A 25,662-nucleotide genomic window follows, 5' to 3' on the forward strand; every position below is an offset into this window, starting at 1 on the left:
GCCGCCCCACCTGAGCTGCTCAGAAGGCTGGGGGCCAGCGTCACCCCTTACTCCCCGGGTGATCTTAGGGAAGCTACTCCACCTCTCCTCCTCAGCTCTGAACCTAATGTTCCAAAGTTCGGAGGGTTCCAGGCGGTGTAAGTATTGCTCCCCGCAGAACAGCAGAGGTGCCTCTACCCCCTGAGAAACCTCAGCAACACCTGGCTCTCCGACCAGCACCTTGCAGGTGTAAACGCCTCCAAACCAGTTCAGACACACCTTGGGTTCCATGTCAGTTATCCGGAAGTCCTGCTGGACGAACTGCGGGGCCTGACCCCACGGGTGACGGCGATGCTCTCACCTGTCCTCACTTCCGTGCCCGGGTCTCAGCTGCTGGACCAGCGAAGCTTTTCCCAGTGCCCAGGGCCCCGGTCCTGGTCCTTTGCCCTCCCAGCTCCCGCACCCCTCCGCAGCCCTGAGCACAGTCTAAGCAGGCATCCTCAAACTCTGGCCCGCGGGCCACATGCGGCCCGCCAAGGGCATTTATCCGGCCCGCTGGGTACCGCTGCCTGTCCTGCTTAGCAGCCGACTCGTCCCGGGCCCGCAGTGCGCATAGGAATTTGTTCATAGTTTTTTTTTTTAAACTATAGTCCGGCCCTCCAACGGTCTGAGGGACAGTGAACTGGCCCCCTGTTTAAAAAGTTTGAGGACCCCTGGAACGCTTTATCAATAACAGAACTGAGCAACGTCCCAGTCACCCCGCAGCCAGAGCAGAGCATGGTGTCTGCTGCGTCACAGTGCTTGATAATAGTCTTTCAATAACTGCCTTGAACACAGAAGTGGCTTCATGCGTTTATTAGAAATGTGTTATTTTACATTTCTAATGGGGCGATCCTGTGGAGTAGCCTCCAGCTGTGGAAAGACAGGGTCCCCTCAAACTTGCAGGCTCCCTGCGGTGGCGTGGCCAAGGCAACTCCTCCCAGGTCTGGGCCATGAAGCTTTGTCCAGGGGGCGCTCAAGTGGGTGGCAAATGCAGCTCCCCTTTGTTCCAGGGAAATCTGCCTTCATCCTCTTATCTCCATGACAACCAGGCTGATAGGGGATTGATGGGCTTTTATCTGCAGTGCCAACAGGTTAGGCCACCCTCCTCCGCACCTCCTCCTTGTTTTAAAGTGTCTTTCGTTCTCCTGGGTACGGTTCTCTGTATCCTTCCAAGCGATGGTTTGCATGACCAAGTGACCCATTCCTTCCCCACCTGTCTTCCCTGGGTAGCCACCCGCTTCTCTGGGAGCCGACCCCTGCCCGATCTCGGCCTCCACGTTGGGTAGGTGAGCCCTGTGCATCCCCAGATGGCCCTCCTCCCTCAGGGAGCACACATCCCTCTCTGTATCCCAGACTTCCTCTCTCAGGCCGGAGGGCCCCGCCTGTGGTCCCAGGCTCCTCCAGTGGCCAGCCTTACCATGAAGGAGGCAGCACCCCTGCTCCCAGCCCCCACCCAGGGCCGCGATTGGCCTGGCCGGGTCACGTGCCCGCTCCAGTCACGTGGCCGGGCAGAGGTGCTCGCCAAAGGCCGCTTTCACCAGCGCCTGGTGTTAGAGCCGAGAGAGGACCCGTCCTCCAAAGATGAGCGGCGACCTTCCGAGGGGACGGAACAGGGGAGTCACTGCAGGCTCGCTGAAGAACAAGAAAACAGGTACAAGGAAAAAGAAAAAAATCACCCATCTCCTCCCGCAGCAGGAGACTCTTTGCACGTTTTACTTTCTACCCTTGCAGACCCTGTCCTGCGTGAAGGAGTGGGTGGTCACGTGCACGTGCTCTGGGTGTACTAACGGATGTAATTAACGCCGGCAGCAGGCCTGGTAACCCCGCAGCGCACCCCTCTCCTGGGCTCTGCCGGTCTCTTTGCTCTGCCTTCGGCCCGTTTCCTCGCAGGCTCCCTGCAGCTAAGCCCCTGGCCTGCTGCCGGTTGCTTTTGTTTCTAAGTGAGTGCATCGTAGGAGCGAAGTTCTTGAGCTTCCCTGGCCTTCCTGGGCAGAGCTGTTCCCTCTAAGTCATCTGTTAGCCACGTGCGAGCTGCAGCCCCGAGCGCTGGGCTGTCCAAGGAGGCCGTGCCCTGGGAGGGGGGCGGCCAGGGCCGGAGGGGAGGCCGTGCCGCCTGTTCGGAGATGTCTGGGCCTTTGGAAAGCATTTGGATCTTGAACGAGTCAGAGAGACGAAGATAGACAAACAGAGACACAGCGTCCCGCTCACGTCTTTCCAGGAAAAGACGAGTCCTCCTGGAAGCCGGGCACTTTCTAGGACAAAGATGTCTCGGCAAGGCCGGCAGGACGAGGAGGAGAGGCAGTGTGCTCCCTGCAGCCTGCCCTGCTCCTCCGGGTCTTGGCGGGGCCAGGGCTAGGCACGGCCCGGGGGAACTCACCGCTGCTTGGAAACAGCTTGCCACAGCGCCCCGGAGCGCTGGAGGTTATTCATGGTGGGGAAGGCCAAGGAGAGAGGGGCAAAGACTTCAAACCGAGACCTCATGGCCTGTGGGGGAACCCTGACCCCCACTCTGATGGAGTGGCTCTGGTCTGTGCTCTCAGCTCTGTTCAGCCCCCGGTCCTTGCCGTAGGAGAACTTTGGAAGGAGGCAGAGGCGGAGCTGTGGTGAGGCACTGGCCTGTGCCCAAGCCCCCTCACCCACTGGACTACACTGCCTGACAGCGGGCCGGGGGAGCCCCAGGACGCCCTGAGCCATGCTGGCCCTCGGCAGGCTGCATCCGAAGGTGGGGGTAACGGGCACTAAAGCTCCCGTGAAGCGTCGTGGTGGTGGTGGTGGTGGTCGTGTCCAGGGGATGGGACCACGCAAGCCACCCCGGGCTTTCTGGCCAGCCTCTGTCCTCTCGAGTCACACCGGCCCTGCCCATGGGCTCCGGCCCTCGTCTAAGGAGGGCTGTGGCAAAGAGCATTCTTTGGACATGAGGTGGCAGCGCAGTTGCTCACAGGCCGATCCCAGAGCCGCTGGATCAGTTATTCTGCGGTCTGAGTGCCGCCGCCTGCCTGGCCACCACCTGTCCCCAAGACCCTCGCCGCAGCCTCAGGGTGGCGTGGTGGAGGCAGGGCTGCGTCTTTCCCTTCGTGTTCGGCGAGGGTATTGGCGGGGACGCAGGGGAGTGGCCCAGCCATCGGGGCAAGACCTGTGGGTGGGCCCCAGCACCCACGCCCCTCACTGCGGACTGGGGTTCCGAACCTGCTGGCGGCCCTCTGCTCCCTGGGCTCCTGGGGGGCAGCGCTGGGGGGCTTCGTCCTGGAGGACCTCTTCCGCCTTTGGTAAGCTCACCACACACCCCGCTCAGCCCAGGGCCTGGGGTGCCACAGGGCCACCTGCCCCCACCCCTCCACCTTCCAGGGCAGCTCCTGTGTGTTCCTGGCCAGGGCCGGGGCTTAGAGCCAGGACGGGAACGGGCCGCAGCTGCTGCTTTGTCCAAGCCCCTGACCTTGGGCCTTTGCCTGAATTTCGTCCCCAGGGCTGGGCCGGCCAGGCCGCCCGGGGTCCCTCCCCGGAGCAGCCCCCTGGGCCCAGGGCTCGCTGTGGAGCCTGAGAGAGGCCGCGAGCCCCTCCTGCTCCCCATGCTTCCTCCTCTGGGAACTCCCAGTGCTAAAAACAAGCTTTCTGAGAACCATAGTTTTCTAGGTTAAAGGTGAAAAATGCAGCGTTTCCTCCAAGTGGAGATCTGGCTGCCAGCTCCGGGCACTTTCCCGAGCTCCTTCCTCCCACTCAGGGAGGGCCGGGCCGAGGGTGGGGCGGACGTCGGAAGGAAGCGCTGGTCACTGGGCCAGGGCTGCTGGAGGGAGAGCAGGGCCTGTTTGTGTTGGAGCAGCCGGGGCTGGAACAGGACGGGCTCCGGAAATGAGAGGCGAGCGAGGGGGCGGAGAGCAGGCGGCTCCCAGTGGTGCCTGGCAGGCCGGTCATCACTGCCTCCCAGCTTCTGGGGCAGCAGCGAGGGGACGAGGGAGACCCGCAGTGCCTCCCGAGAGAATCCCGGGACCGGGCTTAGAAGAAATGTGGGGTTGTGGCCGTCCGTTTTACTAAAAAAAGCAAGAATAGTCCTTCCCCTGGCCCCACCCTCCAGCCATCCTTGCTCAGAACACAAGGGGAATTCTCCCAGGTCCTGCCGGTGGGACAGAGGTTTCCAGGAACCCATGCTTCACGCGTGCCTTCCTGGGCAGGGCACGGACTGTGTGAACTGAGAGCTCCCTGTGCTCCTTAAGCTTCTCTAGGGCCAGGAGCCCAGCCAGCTTCTCCAACACGTGCCCCCCCAGAGCCGACACCCAGAAGCCCAGCACAGATCCCACCCTCCTCCTCAGAATCACCACAGTGCTGGTGGCAGAGGACAGGTGGGCAGGTGGAAGAATGAGAACAGGGAGGCAGCAGAGGAGGTAGGGCGGGAATAAACGCTGTCCCATTGGATGGGCCTGGCTGGGTCAATCATTGAGAACTTCACAGACCCCATCCCCCACCAAGGGTCCCCACAGAAGGAGTACTGCACCCCTTCTCCCAACAGCACATGATTGTATCACCCTCCCTGTACCCATGCCCTTTGCCAGGTGATGGTGTATGGTGGAGTCTGTATTTTCATCTCTTAAATCTATGAACTTTTAACTCGTAGGATGTGGCAGTTCCAGACCTCTGCTGTGCAGGACCTTACACTTTCCCTCTAGTGCCCTTACCCTCCCCCATCGTCATGCGAAGGGCATGTCGGGCTCCCACAGGTCCCAGGAGGAGCATGAGAGCCACATAGAGCTGACTCGAGTCACCTCGCCGTCTCAGGCAAGGCCATCCTAAATTAGCCAACTGCTACGCAGGGACCAAGTCCAGCCGAGCCCAGAAGCGCCTAGTCGAGCCAGCCAAGATCAGCAGAGCTACCAAGGTGAACTCTCAAGGCATGGAAGCGATAAACCCGTATCCTGGTATGCCACTGGGGTTTGTGTTTGTTTGCCATGTGGCATTATTGTAGATACAGATAGCAGATGCACTTAGAAAACTGGGGACCCACACACCCAGGTCAGCCCGTCTCAGCTCTCCCGCCTCTGAACCTGGGTCTAATCCCTCAGCTTCAGGACCAAGTTTTTACCCTCACAACCACCTCTGCTATAAACTCATCCCGCATCTCCTGGGTTCTGTTCACCGAGAGGGTCACAGAACCTTCCTCCTGGCTTGGGATGTTCTGTCTCTTACCCTGTTCTCCTGCCCGGAGCCTCCCATGTGACCAGCTGCTCTTGGGTCCCCGTCCCTGCAGCCCTCTCACCAGCAGGATCTCTACTGCCCTAAATCCATCATGGTGTCTGTCACCCCTTCCCTTTCAGCCCCTCCTGCATCCCACCCGAGTCTGTGCTTCAGGATTCTCATCTGCTTCAACACCTCCGCCCCCAGCCCGCATCCCTGGGTCACTGCATTCTTCCCTGGATGATACTTGCGCGGAATAATAGCTCATCTACAACACAGCTCTTCTGGCCTCAGCTCAGCGGGATGTTTTGCTAAAATCACGATGATATTTTTGGCTGGAGGCAACTGATTCAAAATGTGCTATGAAAGCAACTCTTACATCTTGGGAAGCACTGGCCCGAGCTGCCTTCAAGGAAAAGGTATGAGGGGAGGGCATATGGGAGGTCGTAAAACCCACTTGCTACCATACCACGTGGCTTTTCTCCAAACTGCACACGCAAGGAGACATGTGTAGGAGAGGTTGAATTATTGTTATTGTTGTTGTTACCATTATCCCTCTGGGAGGGAGGGAGGATCCTGGTCATCAAAGGAGCCCAAAGACAGGAGGCAGAGGTTGAAGCACAAGAGGAGTGTCTCCGGTTTATTTATTCATTTTATAGAATTCTGAATGTGCCTCAGCTGGGCTCTGCACAGAGCTCTGAGTCTTCGCTGAATGAACGCTGCACAAACAAGGGTGAGTCATGACTGGGACTAAACTTAGGCTCTTGTGTGCGTTGGATCATATTTCCCTGCTCGTTGGGGGCAGCGTGCATCTCACCTTTCCCTTTGCGAGTCATGTCATGGGAATCTGCCAGCCAGCCAGCTGTCTCCATCGTCACGTGTGTGAATGGCAAAGGGACAGCCGATGGCTCAGAAGGAAGCATTCCTGATTTCCCCCTCCTCCCCCGCTCCAGTACAGCCTTAGGGACACTAATTGTCTTAGCACCCATTTCTGGATGGGCCTGTGCAGGGTTCAGACACCTGCACAAATGAATGAATGACTAAGTGAATGAGCTCTACCCTTCTTCATCGCCTTGATTCAAGTTTATTATAGACATTCCCCTCTTAAAACAAAAATGACAGTGACCCCTCCTAGGGAACACAAGTACCTTTTAATCTGCTTATTTTGGAAGCTTCAGATCCATTTCCTTGAGCCGTCACCATTTACCAAAAGAGAATGGTCAGCTCCCCAAGAGACTGCCCACCCCCAGTTACCTACCCCACTGATGCCATGAAGGGCCCCAACAAGTCTCCTTTGGGAGAAAATTTTTAGGAACTGTGCAAAGAATTCAGGGTCGTCCACCCAAAGTTGCAAAATTATACTGTGTGGACTATCTGCTGCTATAAAAATATACACATACAAAAGGACAGCTACAAAATCGGGGTGCCCATTTTCTTAGATTAGCATTATAAAAAGTAGGGATTTCTCATTAAGTGGGGGGCAGCATTATGATTCTACGTTTAGTCTCTTCTCATTTTCATGGAATAGTCAGAGCACATTGAACCAGCCAGCGGGGAGTGGAAGGGGTTAATCCTGATACTTCATGGGCCAAGGTGAGAAATCCCAGGTTCAAGGTCACACAGTCATTCTGCTGTCAGTAAGTGTCATGAGTCAGGGAAGGAGAGGAATATTTTAATACTGCCCTCTGGGTCTCTCTCTCTTTTCTTAGTTCACTGCACTATGAATCACAACACAGTCATTGACTACAGCAGACAGGCTCCGGAATTTGCCTTCATGTGTGATCTCTGATGGCCATTGCACAGTCAACAGACAACATTCAATGCGTCCCACACAGAGGATTCCGTGGGGTGTGGCCCGCATGCAGCGTCAGCAGGAAAGGCCACACAGGGACTCCTTTGTTGGGTCCAGACTCTCATCCTGGATGAGAGGAAACACACCTGGCCCCCATGCCTCTGTGAATGGCACAGGGTCTCGGGGCCCCCAGGATTCTCAGGATTGAAGGCTCCGTCCCTTGGGCAAGGCCAGCTGGTGTTACTTGGCTCCACAAGTGTTGATGTTCTTCCCATCCACAGCGTCCTCCACGAGGGAAACGTGGTAATCGGTGGACAGGGTGAAATGAGAGATGCAGCCCACGAGGCCTCGCCGGTAGTGCCTATTAGTGTGCAGAGCGATTTCCTTCATTCCACCTGCCGGGGAGCCAGAAGGAGATGGGTTGAGCCCACAGGGAACCATGTTTCCTTAGCGTCCTCGAGTGTCTGCTGACCAAGGTGTCCCTGGGCTGACAGGATACATGAGGACTGTGGGTCCCTCGAACGGCTCAGTGTATCACATCTACTTTAGAATTATCCTTGAAGGAACAGGTTGACTTGGTCAATTTGATACACAATCAGAGGCTATAAATACCTACATCGTGTGTGATTTCTGACCCAGTTGGCCACTTCAAACCAAATCTGGTAAATTTGAAATGTTGTATAATATCAACAAAATGTAGTGTGTAGTTAGAGGTGCTGTCATCTTAAACTGAAAGAAATTCACGGATGTTGAGTGCTTTCAATTAAGTGCATGTTTAGAAAGTATATGGATGGAGACATCTTTGCATACTTACGGGTGCGCGCTAGCGGGTTCTAAGCTATTTACAGAAATACCACTCATTCTGATTCTGAAAGGGGCCAGGAAAACAGATCCTCCTTCCTCGGAGGGAATTCTCGGGGCTATATTTAGCAGATTCCTGTTCTATAACAAGAAAAGCGTGGTTTTCCTGGTGGGTCCATCCAAAGCACAAAGGCCTCTAAGTGCTTCCTGCCCCCTCAGCATGAGTCAGAAGTTCAGAAAAGGGAGAATGGACTATCTGGAGAGCTTCCTATTTCCAAGCATTTGGCTGGTCCAGGGAAGCACACGCCTCGGAGGAGCCCCAGCACGGCCAGTCGAGGAATAACATGAAAAGGGCATAACTTAGATCTGGTCTAAGGTCACTTACCCACGTACAGAGCTCCATTGATGTTGAGCTGCCTCATCATGCCAGGCGATTTGCCTGTTCTGGCCCCGTAGTCATCCACAGTTATCTTTCCCGATTGACCGTCCCTGGAAAAAAACACCACCATTTCGGGAGTTTCGTTCAATTGTTCAATTCATTTCAATGAAAATGTAGGAAAGCACCTGCTCTGCACCAGGCACTATGCTAAATGATAGAGCTGTAAAGATTTAAAAAAAAGAAGACAAAACAAAAAAAAACCACATTCCTGGCTCCCAGGAGTTTCAGTTCTACTGAGGAAGACAAAACAATCACATTACAAATGACATCTCAGTGTCACTGCGTGACGTTGGAAGACCACCAGCATGCTGTGGGGTGACAGGAGGCTGTGGGGTGACAGGAGGCGGAGAGAGGGTCAGGGAAAGCTTCCCCCAGGGAGTCTGCCTGAGATGAGTTTCGAAGGCTGCGGAGGTCAAGAGCAGGAGGAAGCTGATGCCGACAGGAAGTCACTATGAAGAGAGAGAGAGACGACAAGGGGTTGATGTAGCCTGAGTACTGAGAATTCTGGAGGTGGGAGCCGAGTGGAGAGAGAGAGGAAGCCAGAGCGGAGGGTGCAGGGCACATGGCGCTTCATGAGAATGTATCCTGCAGGTGAGAGGGAACCAGAGAAGAGTTATCACGTGGTGAGTTTGTATGTTATTCCAAGCACAATGGGAAACCGTGAAGAAGATTTCATAGGTGGAGGATTACTCTAGGGAAGAACAAAGAATGGCTTGGAAGTTTTGGAAGGACCCAAAGAATCACCCGAAAGTGACTCCGAGGACAGTGGAGTGGAAGTGCGCATCTGTGGAAGGGCTTTGCAGGTTTCCCAAACCATCCTGCCCCGCGCTTCTTCAAAAAGCCATCTGCGTCCGTAGCTCTTGGGGGGGATACCGACCCAGGCCGCACTTCTTTATTGGTCTTTTAATGTTCCTTTCCTACAGCAAACAGTTCTTGTTTCGTGTGGAAATAACCTCTTTTATCTCTCTGATGATGTTAATATTTATATCATTTGTTCAACAACTCGAGTTGGGCTTCATCAAGATCACTATCGCCAGGACTTCCTATGCTACGTGGGCAGCTGACGGGCACAGATCTGCCTGTGTCCTCACACACCCTCTAGGGCAGGGGTCCTCAAACTACGGCCCGCGGGCCACATGTGGCCCGCCAAGGACATTTATCCGGCCCGCCGGGTGCCGCTGCCTGTCCTGCTTAGCAGCCGACTCGTCCCGGGCCCGCAGTGCGCATAGGAATTTGTTCACAGTTTTGTTTTTAAACTATAGTCTGGCCCTTCAACGGTCTGAGGGACAGTGAACTGGCCCCCTGTTTAAAAAGTTTGAGGACCCCTGCTCTAGGGCAAGCATGTCAAATTTGGGGCCTGCAGGCCGCATGCCTCATTTGTTTGGCCCGTGCTAAAGTTTGACATGCTTGGTCTAGGGCAGTGGTCAGCAAACTGCGGCTCTTGAGTCACATTGCCGCTCTGTTGACTAATGAGTTTGCCGACCACTGGGATAGGGGCTTAATCACAAGGAACAACAACAGCCTGTAATTATTGGAATCGAGAGTCTAGGTCAGTGATTGGCAAACTCATTAGTCAACAGTTTGCTGACCACTGGTAGGGTATCAAAGGCAGGCACAGTGGACAGGAGAGTGGGGTCCAGCAAGGCTACTCCCACTCCAGCCTATGTGTGCGCAGAGTAAGAAACTGACCTTGGTAGTCCCATGTTTCCCAAGCCTCACCTTTGACCTCACCCACTAACCTCCCCAGAAAGGGTTATGGTAAATTCTCAGGGAACCCAAATAAAAACCTCTGTTCAGCTCATCTCCTGGAACCTGCAGGTCACGTGGCAAGACTGAGGTTTCTCACACTGCTCAGTTTGGGCCTGCTATTTGACTTCTCAGTATATTGTTAGGAATATGGACATAGGTAGCAAGGCCATCATTTTAAGGGAGTGATGCACCCAGGGTGAATCAGAAGTCAGGGTAGCGACTTCTATGAGGGGCAGGATGCACAGAGCTTTTGAGGTTCGGGTAAAGTGATGTCAGAGAAGAAGGGGGCAATTGCCTACATAATGAGATGTGGAGCATTCCTCTGAGTCCCCATGTCCCCACATCTCATCCCACTAGTGATACCCGGATCTCACTAAATAGGGAGGCCCTCTTCCAGGTAGCCATCAAAAAGTTATTTCTCCAGCCCTGGCCAGTGTGGTTCAGTGGATAGAGTGTCGGCCAGAACACCCAAGGTTCACGGGTTTGATTAGGGCCAAAGGCACGTACCTGGGTTGCAGGTTCAATCCCTGGTCACCAGTTGAGGCCATGCGGAGAGGCAACCAACCCACGTGTCTCTCTTACATCGATGTTTCTCTCTCTCTGTCTGTCTCTTCCTCCCCCCTTCCCTCCTTCCCACTCTAAAAACTAATGGGAAAAAATATTTTCAGGTGAGGAGTAACGTATCTAACTAAATAAATAAATAATTTCTCCAGAAAGTCGCTGGTGAGTGAAGCTTTGGGAGTTCGCCGTCAATGGAGGGCACAGGTGGGAGTTGGTAGCAATGCCCTGGATGAGGAGCGCAGGAGGCCAGACAGGGTTGGGGAAGAGGACCTGGGACTAAAGGGACTTGGAGAGCACGTCCCACCGCTGCTGGGCTCTGCCCTGTCCTGCGCCGAGGGAGGTACTCACCGAACAGCCTTGACCCGGTGCCACCGGCCATCGCTGAAGGAGCCGTTCACCAGGATGGAGGCCACACCACTGCCCAGGTTATAGCTAGGGCATTGGAGAGAACAAGACAGAACAGTCACACACTGACGCCCAGGCAGACACTCACTCACATGGACCTCGTGGCAAAAGGTCTATGAACTCAGAATGCTGTTTCTTCCACGCGAAACAAAACCATGTTATCAACCAGGTTTCCACGCTAGGCCAGGAACAATCAAAGTATGGTTTTTACTGTGGCAAAATAGACATAAAACCTACCGCCTTAACCACTTTTGTGTGTGCAGGTCGGTGGTGCTAAATATGCTCACCTTGTTGTACAAGCATTCTCCAGAACTCTCCTTATTTTGCAGAGCTCAAACTCTGCACCCCTTGTACAGCAACTCTTCATTCCCCCTCCCTCCCTCCCTCCCTGGCAACCACCATGCCCCTGTTCGCCTTGGGTGTTGGACCGCTTCTGGGTACCTCCTGTAAGTAGAATCGTACATGATTTGTCTGTCACTGGCTTATTTCACTTGGAATAATGTCCTTAAGGCCGATGATCTTTAGGCCCATGGTCAGAAGCATCCATGTAACAATAGGAACAAGAAAGGCTTTATCATTTGTAATGTGTTCTACTCGCTGGAAGAGTGTCCCCCCCAAATTCTCGTCCACTCAGAACCTCAGATTGCGACCTTAATTAGAAACAGGGTCTTTGCAGAAGCCGTTAGTTAAAATGAAGTCATATTGGATTAGGACAGCCCTAAATCCTGTCGGACTGGTGTCCTCATGAGAAAGGGAAATTTGGACCCAGACAGACACACAGGGAAGAATGCCCTGCGGAGATGAAGACAGAGGTTGGAGTGACGTAGCTATGAGCCAAGGACTGCCGGCTGTGACAGCCTAGAGAGGTTCAGACCACACTGCTCCTCAGCGCCCCCCGAAGAAACAACCCTGCCCACACCTGCACGTGAGGCTTTGTTAATTCTCACCTGAGGATATTTCCCCAGAACCGGGACAGAATAAACTCCTGTTGCTTTAAGCCACCCAATTTGTGACAATTTGTTATGGCAGCTCTTGGAAACCAACACATGTGTTTTCACTTTTTACAAAGCAAAACAAAGAGCCCCAAAGAGATGAAAGGAATTTGCCTAAAATCCCTTTGAACTTGGGATTTTATCGGTCCCTCCTCCCCCGCTGTTTACTCTGATACCTGGTCCACTCACAAGCTCTGGTTTCTATTTCAGCTTCCAGATGCCCCGCTACCCTGAGGGTATCAAAAGACACACACAGCCTGTTTACCAGAGAGAAACAGCCCGCTCGGTCCAGTGTTCATTCGATTATTCTAATTCGATTGGTGAGCGACTGACTGGCCTGGGTAGGCCCTGGGGCCGTGCCCAGCCCTCCCCCGGTCATCCTGCTTGGGGAGGACAAGTCTCTCCTGTCCTTCACTGGCCAAGGAGGGGGAAGGCGAGGCCCTGGCTTCAGCCCTGGGCTCCTGCGCGCACTCAGCCTGAGAAAAAAGCCAGAACAGGCAGTGCCCGGCTTTCCCCAGGGAAAGCGCTCCGGGTCCTTTCGTCAAGAACGAGGCTCAAAGGAGTCCCTGCGCCTGACGTTTAACCCAGAATGGAACTCGGTGACCTGACACCCTGCGAGAGGAGGCTGCGACCCGCCCCTGAAAGCACGACTGTTTTCCCAGCAAGTTTCCCACTCTCACGCGAAGCAGCCTTGGGGGAGGGGGGGGGGGTTTCAGATTTCATTACTCAGCGGCCAAGGCCGGCAGACCCATAGGCGCGGGGACCCACAGGTCAGACCCACCTGCCCGGATTCCCACTCCTGCCAAGGACGAGCTCCTGCCCGTGGGCGATGGGCTTCATCTCTCTGAGCCTGTGGTCCCTCATCGGAGAAGTGGGGGTGATTAATCCTACCTGCTGAAGGGCCGTAGGGAACATTCAGTAAGACAACATATGAAGGAGCACAGCACAGAGTAGCAGAGCAGAAACCACACGAATGATCCCGCCACCCCAGGTATGTGCTGGGTTAATGCAGCTCGCAGACGCTGGGCAGCAGACCCCCGGGAACTGGCGGCAGGAGGAAGTTGCCACCGAGAGTTAAACTCGCCGGGCCTCTCCCGGGAGAGCAGTCCTGCGTGAGCGCAAACCACAGGCTGTAAATGTGTAACCAGAAGGGTCAGGAGCGCCCAGAGCAGAGGTGACCCGGGGAAAGCTGCAGGACGCTGGACTGGAACGGGGTTGGAATCCAGGGAGTGGGAACCTTCGCAGTTGTGTTTGGACAAAGGCGGGGCTTCCCTCCTGTTTGGCAGCCTGTGGGCACGCCTGTCCATGCAGAACCAGGCTGTGCTCCGTCCCCTGAGTCTGGCAAATGGGTTCCAGCATCAGCCCACACAGGGCTTCCACGCGCAGCTGGGGTCTCCAGGGCCTGGATCTCCAACCCACCCCACTCCTCTGATTTAGACCTTCTAACAACCTTCTGCTCCCCAGACACCCGGCATCTCTCTTTCCTTTGTCTTTCATATATGTAAAAGCCTAATATGCTAATTGTCCCTCCAACCATTCAAACAGTCACTATGACGCGCACTAACCACCAGGGGGCAGACGCTTTGACCGGTAGGTTAGTTTGCGGATGGGATCTGGCCAATTGGGACTGGGCGAGATGGGCTGTACATGCCCTGGAGTCCCTCCCCGGCCCCGATCATGCACCAGTGGGGTCCCTCGGCCTGGCCTGCACCTTCTTGCAATCCGGGACCCCTCAGGAGATATCGGAGAGCCGGTTTCAGCCTGATCCCCGCAGGCCAGGCTGAGGGACCCCACCGGTGCACAAATCTGTGCACCAGGCCTCTAGTGTAGAAATAAATGACCAAGACTAGTGGTTCTCTTTGCTGCACAGGAAGCCTTGTTGGGTGTGAAAAATGTTCTGTATCTTGTTCTGTGTGTGTGTGTGTGTGTGTGTGTGGCGGGGGGGACAGGAGGACTCCACAGGTGTTTACATATTTAAAATGTATCAAACTGCACACCTAACATTTGTGCACTTCATGTAAATTTTAACTCAATTTTTTTGAAAAAAGGAAAAATGTAAGAATGAGTGAACAAATGAGCAAAAAATGCCTGTCCGGTTTTGCCAGCAAGGTCTTGTGGATCTGGTCAGCATGACTGGTTTCCTGATGCGGGTTTTCCTAATCATTGCGATGGAAATGCCCCCAGGGGAGGCCTCTGGGAAACCATCCGGCCGCCTGCCTGTGGCCACATTCTACTTAGCGGGGCCCTTTACACTGCAGCACAGGGCACCTCGCCAAGGTCAGGTCGCTTCCCTTCTCTGCTGCCTGAAAATGCTACCAAGGTCCCATGGGAAACGAGCGGGGAGACAGTCAGGTCCGGGATCCTCACAGAACCTGCTCCCCGGGTCTTATGGCCCACAGGCAATCACGAACCCAAACGACACAAAACCGGACGGAAAACCGCACTCAGCTGCGCCCTCTGAGTCCTCTTCCTCTACGTGACCTGGCGCAGAAGCCTCAGGTGGTTTCTCTCGGAGGGCCACTGCTCTCCCTCGTTCTCTGCCAGAAGGGCTTTTAGCAAAAGGAGCAGCATTTCGGTGAAGAAATAAAGTCAAAGTTGAGAATATATTTTACCGTCTTACGTTTTCTATTGTTTGCTTTGGACCTGGGTCAAACACCAGAACCTCAAACACGGTTTTTCTACCCAAAACACCAGTCCCCTCTCTAAGCTCCCCCGATGGAAGCTGCTCTGAGGCGGGGCCTGGGTCTTATTAAAAACAAGAATAATCATAGCTCCATTTTGTGAAGCAGCTCCCTACCATGCTAATTTCCTTGTGTTATCCATCCAAGGTAGGGGCTTCTAGAACATAAAAGGGAAATGCGTTCGATAATCATCATCTCTAATTATTAGCTATGCCAGGCCCTTCACGGAGCCCTTTGTGAGAATGAACTAATTCAGCCCTCACCACCAGCCCTTTCCTTCTCACAGGGAGGTCCGGCCACTCGCAGGAGGTCACGTGGCCCTGGGAACCAGCCTGTCTGGCTCTGAAGCTCATGCCTTTGACCAACTCAGACCCGTTTCCCAGGGCGTGGTCCCAGATTGTTTCCTGTCAGAGTGGCGCCCACAGAGACCTGCTCCATCCGAGTCTGCGGGCTGGGCCCAGGAACCCGCCTCTGAAACAAGCTCCCTGCTTTCAAACCACTGGCCTGCGGTCTAGCCCGCTCCGTGCCAGCCTCCCGCAGGGCATCACCCATCTGTATTGGAAGTACCTGCTGGATGCAGGCGACAGCGGAGCAGCAGCTGTGGGCCCAGGCCCAGGGGCAGACCGGGGAGGGGCTGAGCTGTGTCCTGTGCATAGAACACAACCAGAGCTCCGGTCTTCAAAGAAAACCAGGGGCCAATTTTCAGAAACCTAAGAAAGACGCAGTAACGTAGGAAATAGTTCCGGATGGAGTGGAGTTGTTGGAAGGGTGCCCACGGGGTGTGGGGGGCTGGCCAGGGCCCGTGGGGGGGCTGGCCAGGGCCTGTGGGGGGGGCTGGCCAGGGCCCGTGGAAGTGGTGAGGTGACCCCGAGCAGATGAGTCTCCCTGTCCTGCTGGGGCGGGCAGTGAATAGGTTTAGTTGGCGGTTTAGGGGGGAAGTTGGCCTCCCACCCACAGCTGAGCTACTGTTTCAATTCCCTTTTCTGGGCACAATCAAGAACTTGAGGCCTTGGTGAGGTTAACCACAGGAAAACCACAAGAAAATGGCTGCGCGGCAGCCAGCCTGAAACTGGGGTGTGAAAAGCTTGGCGTTTGACCTTGGGGCCAGGGGGAAAGGGCGCGGAGATGGTGGAACTGCTCCCATCGGCCAACCTCTAGACTTCAGCCACAGGGGTCTCTCCAAAGTCCCCCGCAGTCCCAGGATCGCGTCACTGAGCACGCCCTGCTATTTCGGGGCCAGTGCGAGGTTGGCCAAGTGACATTGCCTCCCAAGATGCTTTTTAGTCAGAGGGGAAAGACTGCCATGACCCTACTCCGGCTCTCAGGGAGGCCAGCGCCTGCCCACAGAAGCCCAGAACCAAGTCTCATCCTCTCGGTTGTTCAGTTACCTTCGTCTATTCTAATTCTAATGATTTAGTGGCACTTGTGCTAGGCCCCGGTTGGGGAGGGGAGGAGAGGGAGGTTAAAGGGAAGCCGGATAAGCTCCTGCCCTATGGAGCAGATGGTGGTCTAGAGACCTTGCAGGGTGTTAAACCTGAGTGAGCACCGGCTCACCTAGAGCCGTGGTCGGCAAACTGCGGCTCGCGAGCCACATGCGGCTCTTTGGCCCCTTGAGTGTGGCTCTTCCACAAAATACCACGGCCTGGGCGAGTCTATTTTGAAGAAGTGGCGTTAGAAGAAGTTTAAGTTTAAAAAATGTGGCTCTCAAAAGACATTTCAATCGTTGACCTGTTGATATTTGGCTCTGTGGACGAATGAGTTTGCCGACCACTGGCCTAGAGAAATGGTGGAAACAGCACAGGCCCCTCTCCTAGAGCTTTTCTGCTCTGGGGTGGGCCTGGGAGTTTGCATTTCTAAGACGGTCCCAGGTGACGATGCTGCTGCTGGTCCAGGGACCAGACTTCAAGACCCAGTGGTCTAGACCCAGGGGTGGGGGACCCCATTCTCTGCCAAGGGCCATTTGGATATTTATAGCATCATTCACGGGCCATACAAAATTATGAACTTAAAAATTAGCCTGCTGTATTTGGTCAATCATTTAATTAACCCACCCCTAATGGCTTGGCAGGGCCAGAACAAATGATTTCACCAATTTACCCGGCCCACGGGCCGAATGTTCCCCACCCTGGTAGAGGATGCGTTTTCCTAATTGTTACACAAGCCAGTCTGGGCCCAGTGGGAACCCAGCCATGCCCCCCCTCCCCTCTCCCCCTTCCCATCTTCCCCCCCCTACCCCATGCTGGTGGGGAGAAGTGGTCAGGACCCTTTAGCTGTTTCCTAGCTTCCCAAGTGAAAAACTTGAGCGCTGTCTAAATTCACTGAAAAGGGCTAAGGACTCCAGGGACTTCCTTACCAGTATCACCCAGAAAGCTTTTACAAAAAGCCAAAGGTGGGGTTGATCTGTTGAGATATAAATCTGTGCTTTGCTCTTCTTGGTAGTGGGAGCTTGGAAAGCACGCTTTCTCCTCCCCAAGGCTGCACAGCTAACAGGGAGCATGGTCAGAACTGAACGCCAGGTCCCGACTCTGGGTCTTCAACGCTGCGAGCCGGAGCCCTGAGCCGGGTACTCGGGGCCACACTCAGCTGCACCAAGCCCTCTATTCGGGGCCACACTCAGCTGCTGCACCAAGTCCGCTATTCGGGGCCACACTCAGCTGCACCAAGTCCGCTATTCGGGGCCACACTCAGCTGCACCAAGCCCTCTATTCGGGGCCACACTCAGCTGCACCAAGTCCTCTATTCGGGGCCACACTGAGCTGCACCAAGCCCTCTATTCGGGGCCACACTCAGCTGCACCAAGCCCTCTATTCGGGGCCACACTGAGCTGCACCAAGCCCTCTATTTGGGGCCACACTCAGCTGCACCAAGTCCTCTATTCGGGGCCACACTCAGCTGCACCAAGCCCTCTACTCAGGGCACACTCAGCTGCTGCACCAAGCCCTCTATTTGGGGCCACACTCAGCTGCACCAAGTCCTCTATTCGGGGCCACACTCAGCTGCTGTACCAAGCCCTCTATTTGGGGCCACACTCAGCTGCACCAAGCCCTCTATTTGGGGCCACACTCAGCTGCTGTACCAAGCCCTCTATTCGGGGCCACACTCAGCTGCTGTACCAAGCCCTCTATTCGGGGCCACACTCAGCTGCTGTACCAAGCCCTCTATTTGGGGCCACACTCAGCTGCTGTACCAAGCCCTCTATTCGGGGCCACACTCAGCTGCACCAAGCCCTCTATTTGGGGCCACACTCAGCTGCTGTACCAAGCCCTCTATTTGGGGCCACACTCAGCTGCACCAAGTCCTCTATTTGGGGCCACACTCAGCTGCACCAAGCCCTCTATTCGGGGCCACACTGAGCTGCACCAAGCCCTCTATTCGGGCCACACTCAGCTGCACCAAGTCCTCTATTCGGGGCCACACTCAGCTGCACCAAGCCCTCTATTCGGGGCCACACTCAGCTGCACCAAGTCCTCTACTCAGGGTCACACTCAGCTGCACCAAGCCCTCTATTCGGGGCCACACTCAGCTTCACCAAGTCCTCTACTCAGGGTCACACTCAGCTGCTGTACCAAGCCCTCTATTCGGGGCCACACTCAGCTGCACCAAGCCCTCTATTCAGGCCACACTCAGCTGCACCAAGCCCTCTACTCAGGGTCACACTCAGCTGCACCAAGTCCCCATTTGCAAGTGGGGAGCACACGGCAGAAACACAGTACAAAAGGGGTCACAAACTGTTCTGTAAGAACCAGATAATAAACATTTTAGGCTTTGCCACACAGTCCCTATTAAAACTACTCAAGTGTGCCGGCTGGCATAGCTCAGTGGTAAGGTGATCACGGTTCCATTCCCAATCAGGGCACATGCCCAGGTTGTGGGCTCCATCCCCAGGAGGGGGCGTGCAGGAGGCAGCCTATCAATGATTCTCATCGCTGATGTTTCCATCTCTCTCTCCTCTCCCTTTCTCTCTGAAATAAAAAATATATATTTAAAAAATAAATAAATAAAACTACTCAAGTGTGCCCCTGTAGCACGAAAGCAGTCATAAACGAATGAGTATGGCAGCGTTCCAATAAAACTTCATTGACAAAAACGCGTGGTGGGCCAGACCTGGCCTCAGGCTGTGGACGGCTGGCTGCCTGCTGCTCTGGAAGGAGGACACCGGAAGGAAAGGCAGGGGCCTCGGCCCAGCCTGGAGCTTCAGGCGCCGGTCATTCCAGCAGACGGGGCTCGGTTCACTCTGCCTCCCTTTCTGGCATGACCTGAGAGGTGTCGCCGAAGGCAGCGGGGAGGGCTTACCTGAACACCAGGGCTCCGTCCCGAAGGCCCAAGGAAATGAAGTCGCTGTTGGACCTCTGGCTGTCTCCCCGCCACATCAACAGGCCCTCTTTGGCAGTCGTCTTAAACCTCATGAACACATTTGATCTTGATCCGGACACCCTGGAGGAAACGCACAACCATTGCCCCCATTTAACTCTTGTCCACAGCATCCGTTTCTGAGGTTCGTCCGCCGGCCTCGAGAAGCCCGGGGCGAGGATAAGCCTGCATCTCTGAGAACAGGTGTCACCGCAGTCTCCGTCCCAGGTGCGGTGCGAACCCCGAGAGAGCACGTGACGAGCCACAGATTAACCAGGCTCTCGCCAACTCCAAGATCCCAGGCTGCGCCCCATTCTACACCCGTCCTCCCTCTTCCCTGTCCTGCCACAGACGGGTCCTGGGGAAAGTGCTCCCCATTCCCCAACTGAAAGTGGGTTTTGTAATTTCCAAGAGCCCCAAGTTGGCAGCTTCTTGGGACTACGATGGTGGTTGTGGACGGCCTGCTCTGGTGGTGACCGTCCTTGAGGGCAGAGGGGTGAGTGGGCAGGAGGCAGAAAGACAGATGAGAGGTGTTGTGGCGAAGGCAGGGCGGAAGGGGACTGGAGGCTGAGAGGAGAGGAGACTTTGGCGGGTCCCGGCCCTGCAGCCATGGCTGGGAATAGGATCACAGGCTTTTGAGCTCTTATCAATTCCTGGGACTAGGCTCCTTCAGAAATCGTCTCTCTAAAGCAAGCATGTCAAACTCACAGCCCGCGGGCCACATGCCTTGTTTATTTGGCCCATGTTAGCCTTTGAGTTTGACATGGTTGCTCTAAAGTGACCAGTCTTTCGCAGGGAGAAAAGCAAGTATGAGGTCCTAAAGTAAAAGGTAGTAAGAGTAACGGCGATTTAATATTGCGACTAACGTGGCACCATAGGAAAAGTCTCTAGTCTCCCGTCACTTGCACCAACCCCTGTCTGCCCCCAAACCTGGAGCTGTGGATGCACTTAGTAGTGAACAGGAGGGGACTTCTGTCTAGCTTTCCGAGCAAGGCCGAGACAGCAGACCGCGGCTGCCTTCCCACGCGGGGCCTCAGAGCGGAGAGGGAGGAGCAGGCCACGTGGTGACTTCCCACCAGGCCAGGTGCAGAGCCCCCCGCTCTGGCCCATTCCTGAGAGGCCTGCTCTCCCCAGTCTCCTGTTTCAGGCTCCTGCCTTGCCCCCTTGCCTTGGATATGCTGACTGGTGGCAGCTGAGCATGCTGGTTCCCTTTCTCGTGCAGGGAGTGGTTTAGGGATGGGCACGTGACCCGCTGTTATCCAATGAGACAGAGGAAATGTAGCAGGAAGATTCTAGGAAAGATTCCTTTCTTTTAAAAAGCGTCACATGAGAAAAAAAAGGTTTTTTTTCAGTTCCACTGGAGATTGGCCTGATTTATGTCTATCTTTTAACCAGGAAGGGAGTAACCCCTGGAGAATGCACTGAGAATAATAAGGCCAAAGGACAGCGGAGACGTGCGTCTTTGACGATCCAGCTGATGCTCTGAATTAGTCACACCAGGATCCAGTCTAAGTCCGGATTGCTTGTTACGTGGGATAATAAACACCCTTTAGTTTAAGCCATTTTGAGCTGAGTTTTCTGTACTTGCAGCCAAAGGCATCTAACCAAAACAGACCTGAACTTGACTGTTGCCTTCGGCCTCACGCACATGCATGTGTTCATGCACATACATACATGTGCACAAGGGCCACCGAGTGCCTCCTGTTCCCACCAAGCCGCCCAGTGCCACTTGCTAAGCATCCAGGGGGCTGACGACCTGGGGCCCTTCACACCGTCCCTGCTTTCTGGGGACTGAACGCCCTTCCATCTTTGGAGAAAAGGGCTGAAGAAAGAAGAGGGTGTCTCCTGGTGGAAATCCATCTTGCCGAAGGCCCCACCAAGACCACCTACATGAACCCAAGTGGGACTAGAGAAATGAAGCAATGGCTGCTGTCTGGTGTGGGTCCAGTTACCAGGGAAATGCTCTACCAATGCCCCAGGAAAATGTCTCCCAACTTTGTTCCTTGAAAAGCCACCAACCTCCACCCTACACACTGGGTGCTTTTAGCTTAAAGCTCTGCCTAAGTCTGTTAAGAAGCAGTCAACCTGAAGAGGAAGGAAAATTCTAGGATGGTGCTGGCAGTGTTGTGGGGGATGGCAGACTCGAAACTACAGAGAATGAGGGGAGGGAGAGAAAAAGAAGAGGCAACATGAAAGGACCAAAGACGAGCTTCCCCAGGTCGAGGACTTGCCAAGGGCCAGCCTTCCCATGGTTATGTAAGAGGCTATTCCACACCAGGAGCTTGGGGTGGGGGTGCGGGGGAGGGAGTGATAATGGAGCCTCAGTCACCAGGGCCTACCAGCCAGGCTGGTGACTTGGGCACCTCCGTGTGCCTTGTCCACATGAAGAGTGCTGAGGAGCCCCCACTGAGCTGGCCGGCTGCGGAGGACAGGGACCTTTGCTGCTGAAGATGGGAAGTAGGACATGGACTTGACACTGTTGGTGGAGCTGCGGGAGCATCAGGACCTCCGCTGCAGCTCACGGAAAAGCGTCAGGCCCTGGCCGAGAGCAGCATGAAGCCGGTGTGGCTCACTGGTTGAGCATCAACCTATGAACCAGGAGGTCACCTTTCAATTCCCAGTCCCGGCACCTGCCCAGGTTGCGGGCTCGATCCCCAATGGGGGGCATGCAGGAGGCAGCTGATCAATGATTCTCTCTCATTCATTCTCTCTCTCTCTCTCTCTCTCTCTCTCTCTCTCTCTCTCTCTCTCTCTCTCTTCCTCTCTGAAATCGATTGCCCTGACTGGGGAATCACTCATACCCCTGAAAACCCAAGGCCAGGCAACCTCCTCCATAGGCTTTGGGTTGTTTGAAAGGCTGTCTCTTCAAGTTTTTTGTTTTGTTCTAGTTTCTATGTTTATGATGTGTGGTTGTTTTCCCCTGAGGCCATGGCTCAACTGCCTTCTTTGAGAATTATCTTCTGGCTCATAAAATAAGGAAAAGCCTTGGGAAAACTATTACGGAATCTACCCCCGGAGAGATAAGGTGCCCGATGCCCGTTGAAACGTGTTACCTCTTGAGGATGTCTGGGTTGTCGTAGGTCAGGTAGCTGCGGCCGATGAATTGCGGAATCTCGATGGTTTCTGTGATGGCTGAGGCAGAAGAGAAAACGGAAGTTACATTGGCCGTGGCTCTCCTGACCCAGCACTCAGCCACGGGCAGGGACACACACAGAGGCAAGAAGGCCAGCTCCTGGGATCAGGACAGTTAACAGCTGGTCAGCTCCTTCCTCTCGGCCAGGTTTGGAGCTGCCTGGCCTGAAGGCCTGGGGTTGGCACCTCCCTGTTGTCCCCTCCCCCGGGCTGGCCAGCACCGTGAATGCCCTCAGCACTACTGAGAAGGGCTTGCTACATGCTGAAACTTGAACCCTGCCCAGTTACTGTAAGCCTAAGAGCCGGTCTCGGGCCATGTGGGGAGCAGCTGGGGGCAACCCTAGATGTTCTCCAAGGGAGGCAGAGGAAATAACCCCCCAACAAGCCCACCGGAATTTCCCTATTTGAGGCCAATATGCCCCAAAACCCTTTCAGCCATGACCGCAGGAGATTGGCCTACTATGAGCCACGAGGCCCTGACTTGTTTTTACAAATCCCCTCTGGTGTCACACTTCCTAAGCTCTTCACCACAATGTCATGAAGCAGCAGGGAGACTGGAGAAAGGGGAGGGCTGGTTACTCCCATTCTTAGAAGAGGAAACGAGGCACAGAAGTCATCGAGGATCTGCCTGAGGTTAGACGGCTAAGAGCAACAGGGCAGGAACCAGACTGATCCCCGTGTTCCCGGTTCTGCTCCTCAGCCCACCCTTCACTCTCCAGGACCTCAGCAGCCTGGCTCCTTCCTCTCAGCTTGCCTTCCCCTTGTTTTCCTGAGAAATCTTCCTTCTCCACACAGTCAGCACAAGAACAGGTTATGTGGTTGTGTTTGGTGTCAAAGATTAGGGATAATTTAGGGGATGCCAGCCAAAGAGATCACGGCCATCTCTCTTTCCTCTTTAGAAAAACACAGAAGTGACAGTCGCAAGAATTAAGGTAGAATGAATCTAATTTTCAAACAAATGTGCAAAACAAGAAGAATAAGCCTGCTTACAAAACACGTTAGAGTCCCACAAAATATGTGGTTGGTGCAAAACAGACACTGAACTAAGGATTCTACACCCAGGAGAACATATCTCATTACTGGACGCTACGAACAACCAGGAGAGTTTAAACGTAACTTCTAAACACTTTTTATTTTTTTATATATATTTGTATGGATTTCAGCGAGGAAGGGAGAGGGAGAGAGAGAAAGAAACATCAATGATGAGAGAGAATCACTGATCGGCTGCTTCCTGCACGCCCCACACTGGGGATCGAGCCTGTAACCTGGGCACGTGCCCTGTCCGGGAATCGAACTGTGACCTCCTGGTTCATATGTTGATTCTCAAACACTGAGCCACGCTGGCCGGGCTAAATTTTTTTTTTTTTTTTTAAAGAGAGAGGTAACAGCCAACTCCAAAACCCAATGGCATTGGGCCCCCAAGAATAAGTTCCTATGTTGACAGGTCACCTATCGCATGTTCCTCAAAATCTTTTCATTAAAAGTAAAAATTTTTAAAAGAAAGAAACAAGAAAAGCAAAGGAAGAGAAATCAAAGCTTTAAAAGTCATTTCTGAGAAACTGCTCTCTGAAGCAACGCAGCCCTGGGTGGAGCCTGCGGGCCCAGAGGACCTATTAGGGCCAGACACAGAGAGGCAAGTCTCATCTGTTAAACTCTGGGCCGCACCACCAGCCTCCCCACCTTCTGGTTAAAGTGGGAGGAGGAGGGGCAGGAAAGGCAGGAAAGCAGAGAGAGAGGGAGAGTGGGATGCAAAATGAAAAGACCCTGAGGAGCGGGGGAAGAAGGGGCAAGCTAGAGTGAGGAGAGGAGAAAGAAAATGCCGAGAGAGAAGGAGGGGAGGCAGGAATAGAAAGGGCGCCAGCGGACAGGCAGCCCCAGGGCAGGGAAAGGAGAGGGGAACGGAAAAGGCAGGGTGCAGAGAGAACAGACCAGAGGGCAGACATGGAGGGAGGGCCAGGGGAGAAACAAGAGCAAGAAACTGCAGGAGAAGCCCTAGCCGGTGTGGCTCAGTGGATAGAGCATCGACCTGCGAACTGAAGGGTCCTGAGATCAATTCCGGGCAAGGGCACATGCTCAGGTTGTGGACTCCATCCCCAGTAGGGACATGCAGGAGGCAGCCAATCGATGATTCTCTCTCATCATTGATGTTTCTCTCTCTCTCCCTCTTCCTTCCTCTCTGAAATTAATAAAAATATATTTTTAAAAAAGAAAGAAAGAAACGGCAGGACGTACCGGGAGTTGAGAACAGAGGAGAAGAGAGGATAGCCAGGCAGAAGGAGGAGTCTCCCCGGGCCTGCCCATGACCAACATGCCCCTCTGGGTTTGCTTCAACCTCCGGTGGGAGGTGCAGGCAGGGCCTGTCCTTGCTTATTAGCCATGGACGTGGGCCTGTGGCCGCTAGCTAGGGCTCCCCTGGACTCCTTGACATGGTCAGGACATGCTTGTCACATGTCTGCTCTGCACACGGAGCCTCTCAGGGGTCTGTTGAACCCCGTCCAGCTGCCTGTGAAGGCCCCGCTCAGGAGCTCAGCGCATCGTGAGGCCCAGCGGGGACTCAAGTGCATGCTCAGGGCGGCTCTTCTGGGGACAGGATTCCCGCCACCCTCCAGGGATGTCCAGGTCCCTCGCCGCTCACCCGGGTACCCCTGTGTGTGGTGGCCTGCACCGTGCCCGAGTTGGCCAAGCCTGCCTGGCACCGGCCCGGCGCGCTCCCAGTCTCTCGTAGGACTCACTGTACTTACTGTTGAGGCAGTGGTTCCCACACTCTGCCGCGTGCCAGCATGAAACAGAACAGGGAGAGTCAGACTCTCACGGGCATGTAAAACCCCCCTCTCTCGTGCAGATCATCGGGAACCAGCGAGTTTCCCCCCGACGCCCCGCAGAGGGCCCCGCTCGCCTCCAGCCCCAGCTTCCTGTGGGGGTGAGGTGGAGTGGCGGTGGACCAAGAAGACGTGAATGGAAGGTTGCCTGACACCTCTGAGGCTCCCCGACCTTGAACCGACAGTCCTCGTTGAGGCTAAACCTGGAGAAACAGCTCCCGCTAAAGAGTTACTTACCTTGTCAATCAGTGATTATTACTTTTCTTGGCTCTGGGCTGCGTGTGAAAAAGCAATGATAAGCCAGCCAGCTGCCTCTTTTCTCTCCAGAGTGGAAAATCTCAGCCTCGTTCCCACCCTTGCCCACCCCCCTCTGCAAGTCTCCAGAGCTCTGGTCATCGGCGGTGCATAAAGGGCAGGGGAACCGTCCAGAAGTGACACCACTGAGTACAAAACAGTGACAACACACTCGCGCTAGTCAGTGTAGATTCGTAAGTGTGCGTTCTGTCCTCACACGCGGGGGCTGGAGGCGACCATCTGGCCCTCGGGCCCTTCATGGTGTGTTTAAATCAGACGTCCTCAAACTACGGCCGCGGGCCACATGCGGCCCACCCAGGACATGGATCCGGCCCGCCGGGTGCCGCTGCCTGTCCTGCTTAGCAGCCGACTCGTCCCGGGCCCACAGTGCGCATAGGAATTTGTTCATAGTTTTTTTTTTAAACTATAGTCCGGCCCTCCAACCGTCTGAGGGACAGTGAAC

General features: G+C 54.7%; 1 protein-coding gene and 1 long non-coding RNA gene across 3 annotated transcripts in view; one reads left to right on the forward strand and one right to left on the reverse strand.

Moving 5' to 3' along the window:
* The first annotated feature begins 2,994 nt into the window (after positions 1-2,994).
* LOC308252961 lies at positions 2,995-8,388 on the forward strand. The gene is made up of 4 exons (XR_013961086.1): positions 2,995-3,287; positions 5,325-5,603; positions 5,844-5,917; positions 6,894-8,388. It is a non-coding gene; the product is annotated as an uncharacterized lncRNA (long non-coding RNA).
* Positions 5,800-25,662, reverse strand: part of EGFLAM (EGF like, fibronectin type III and laminin G domains) — a 135,747-nt gene continuing 115,884 nt past the window's right edge. Inside the window, exons 1-6 of one of the 2 annotated variants that reach the window (XM_080677920.1) lie at positions 22,167-22,253; positions 22,008-22,086; positions 18,898-19,038; positions 10,875-10,958; positions 8,163-8,266; positions 5,800-7,371 (exon numbers count right to left, since the gene is read on the reverse strand). In XM_080677920.1, the coding sequence (XP_080534046.1) occupies positions 7,217-7,371; positions 8,163-8,266; positions 10,875-10,958; positions 18,898-19,010 (456 nt within the window). In that variant the 5' untranslated portion in view covers positions 19,011-19,038; positions 22,008-22,086; positions 22,167-22,253 and the 3' untranslated portion in view covers positions 5,800-7,216. Of the gene's footprint in view, positions 7,372-8,162; positions 8,267-10,874; positions 10,959-18,897; positions 19,039-22,007; positions 22,087-22,166; positions 22,254-25,662 lie in introns of those variants that run through there. The other variant, XM_080677919.1, reaches the window with a different exon arrangement.

This window comes from Plecotus auritus (genome assembly GCF_963455305.1).
Source record: "Plecotus auritus genome assembly, chromosome: 7".
Classification (NCBI taxonomy): domain Eukaryota; kingdom Metazoa; phylum Chordata; class Mammalia; order Chiroptera; family Vespertilionidae; genus Plecotus; species Plecotus auritus.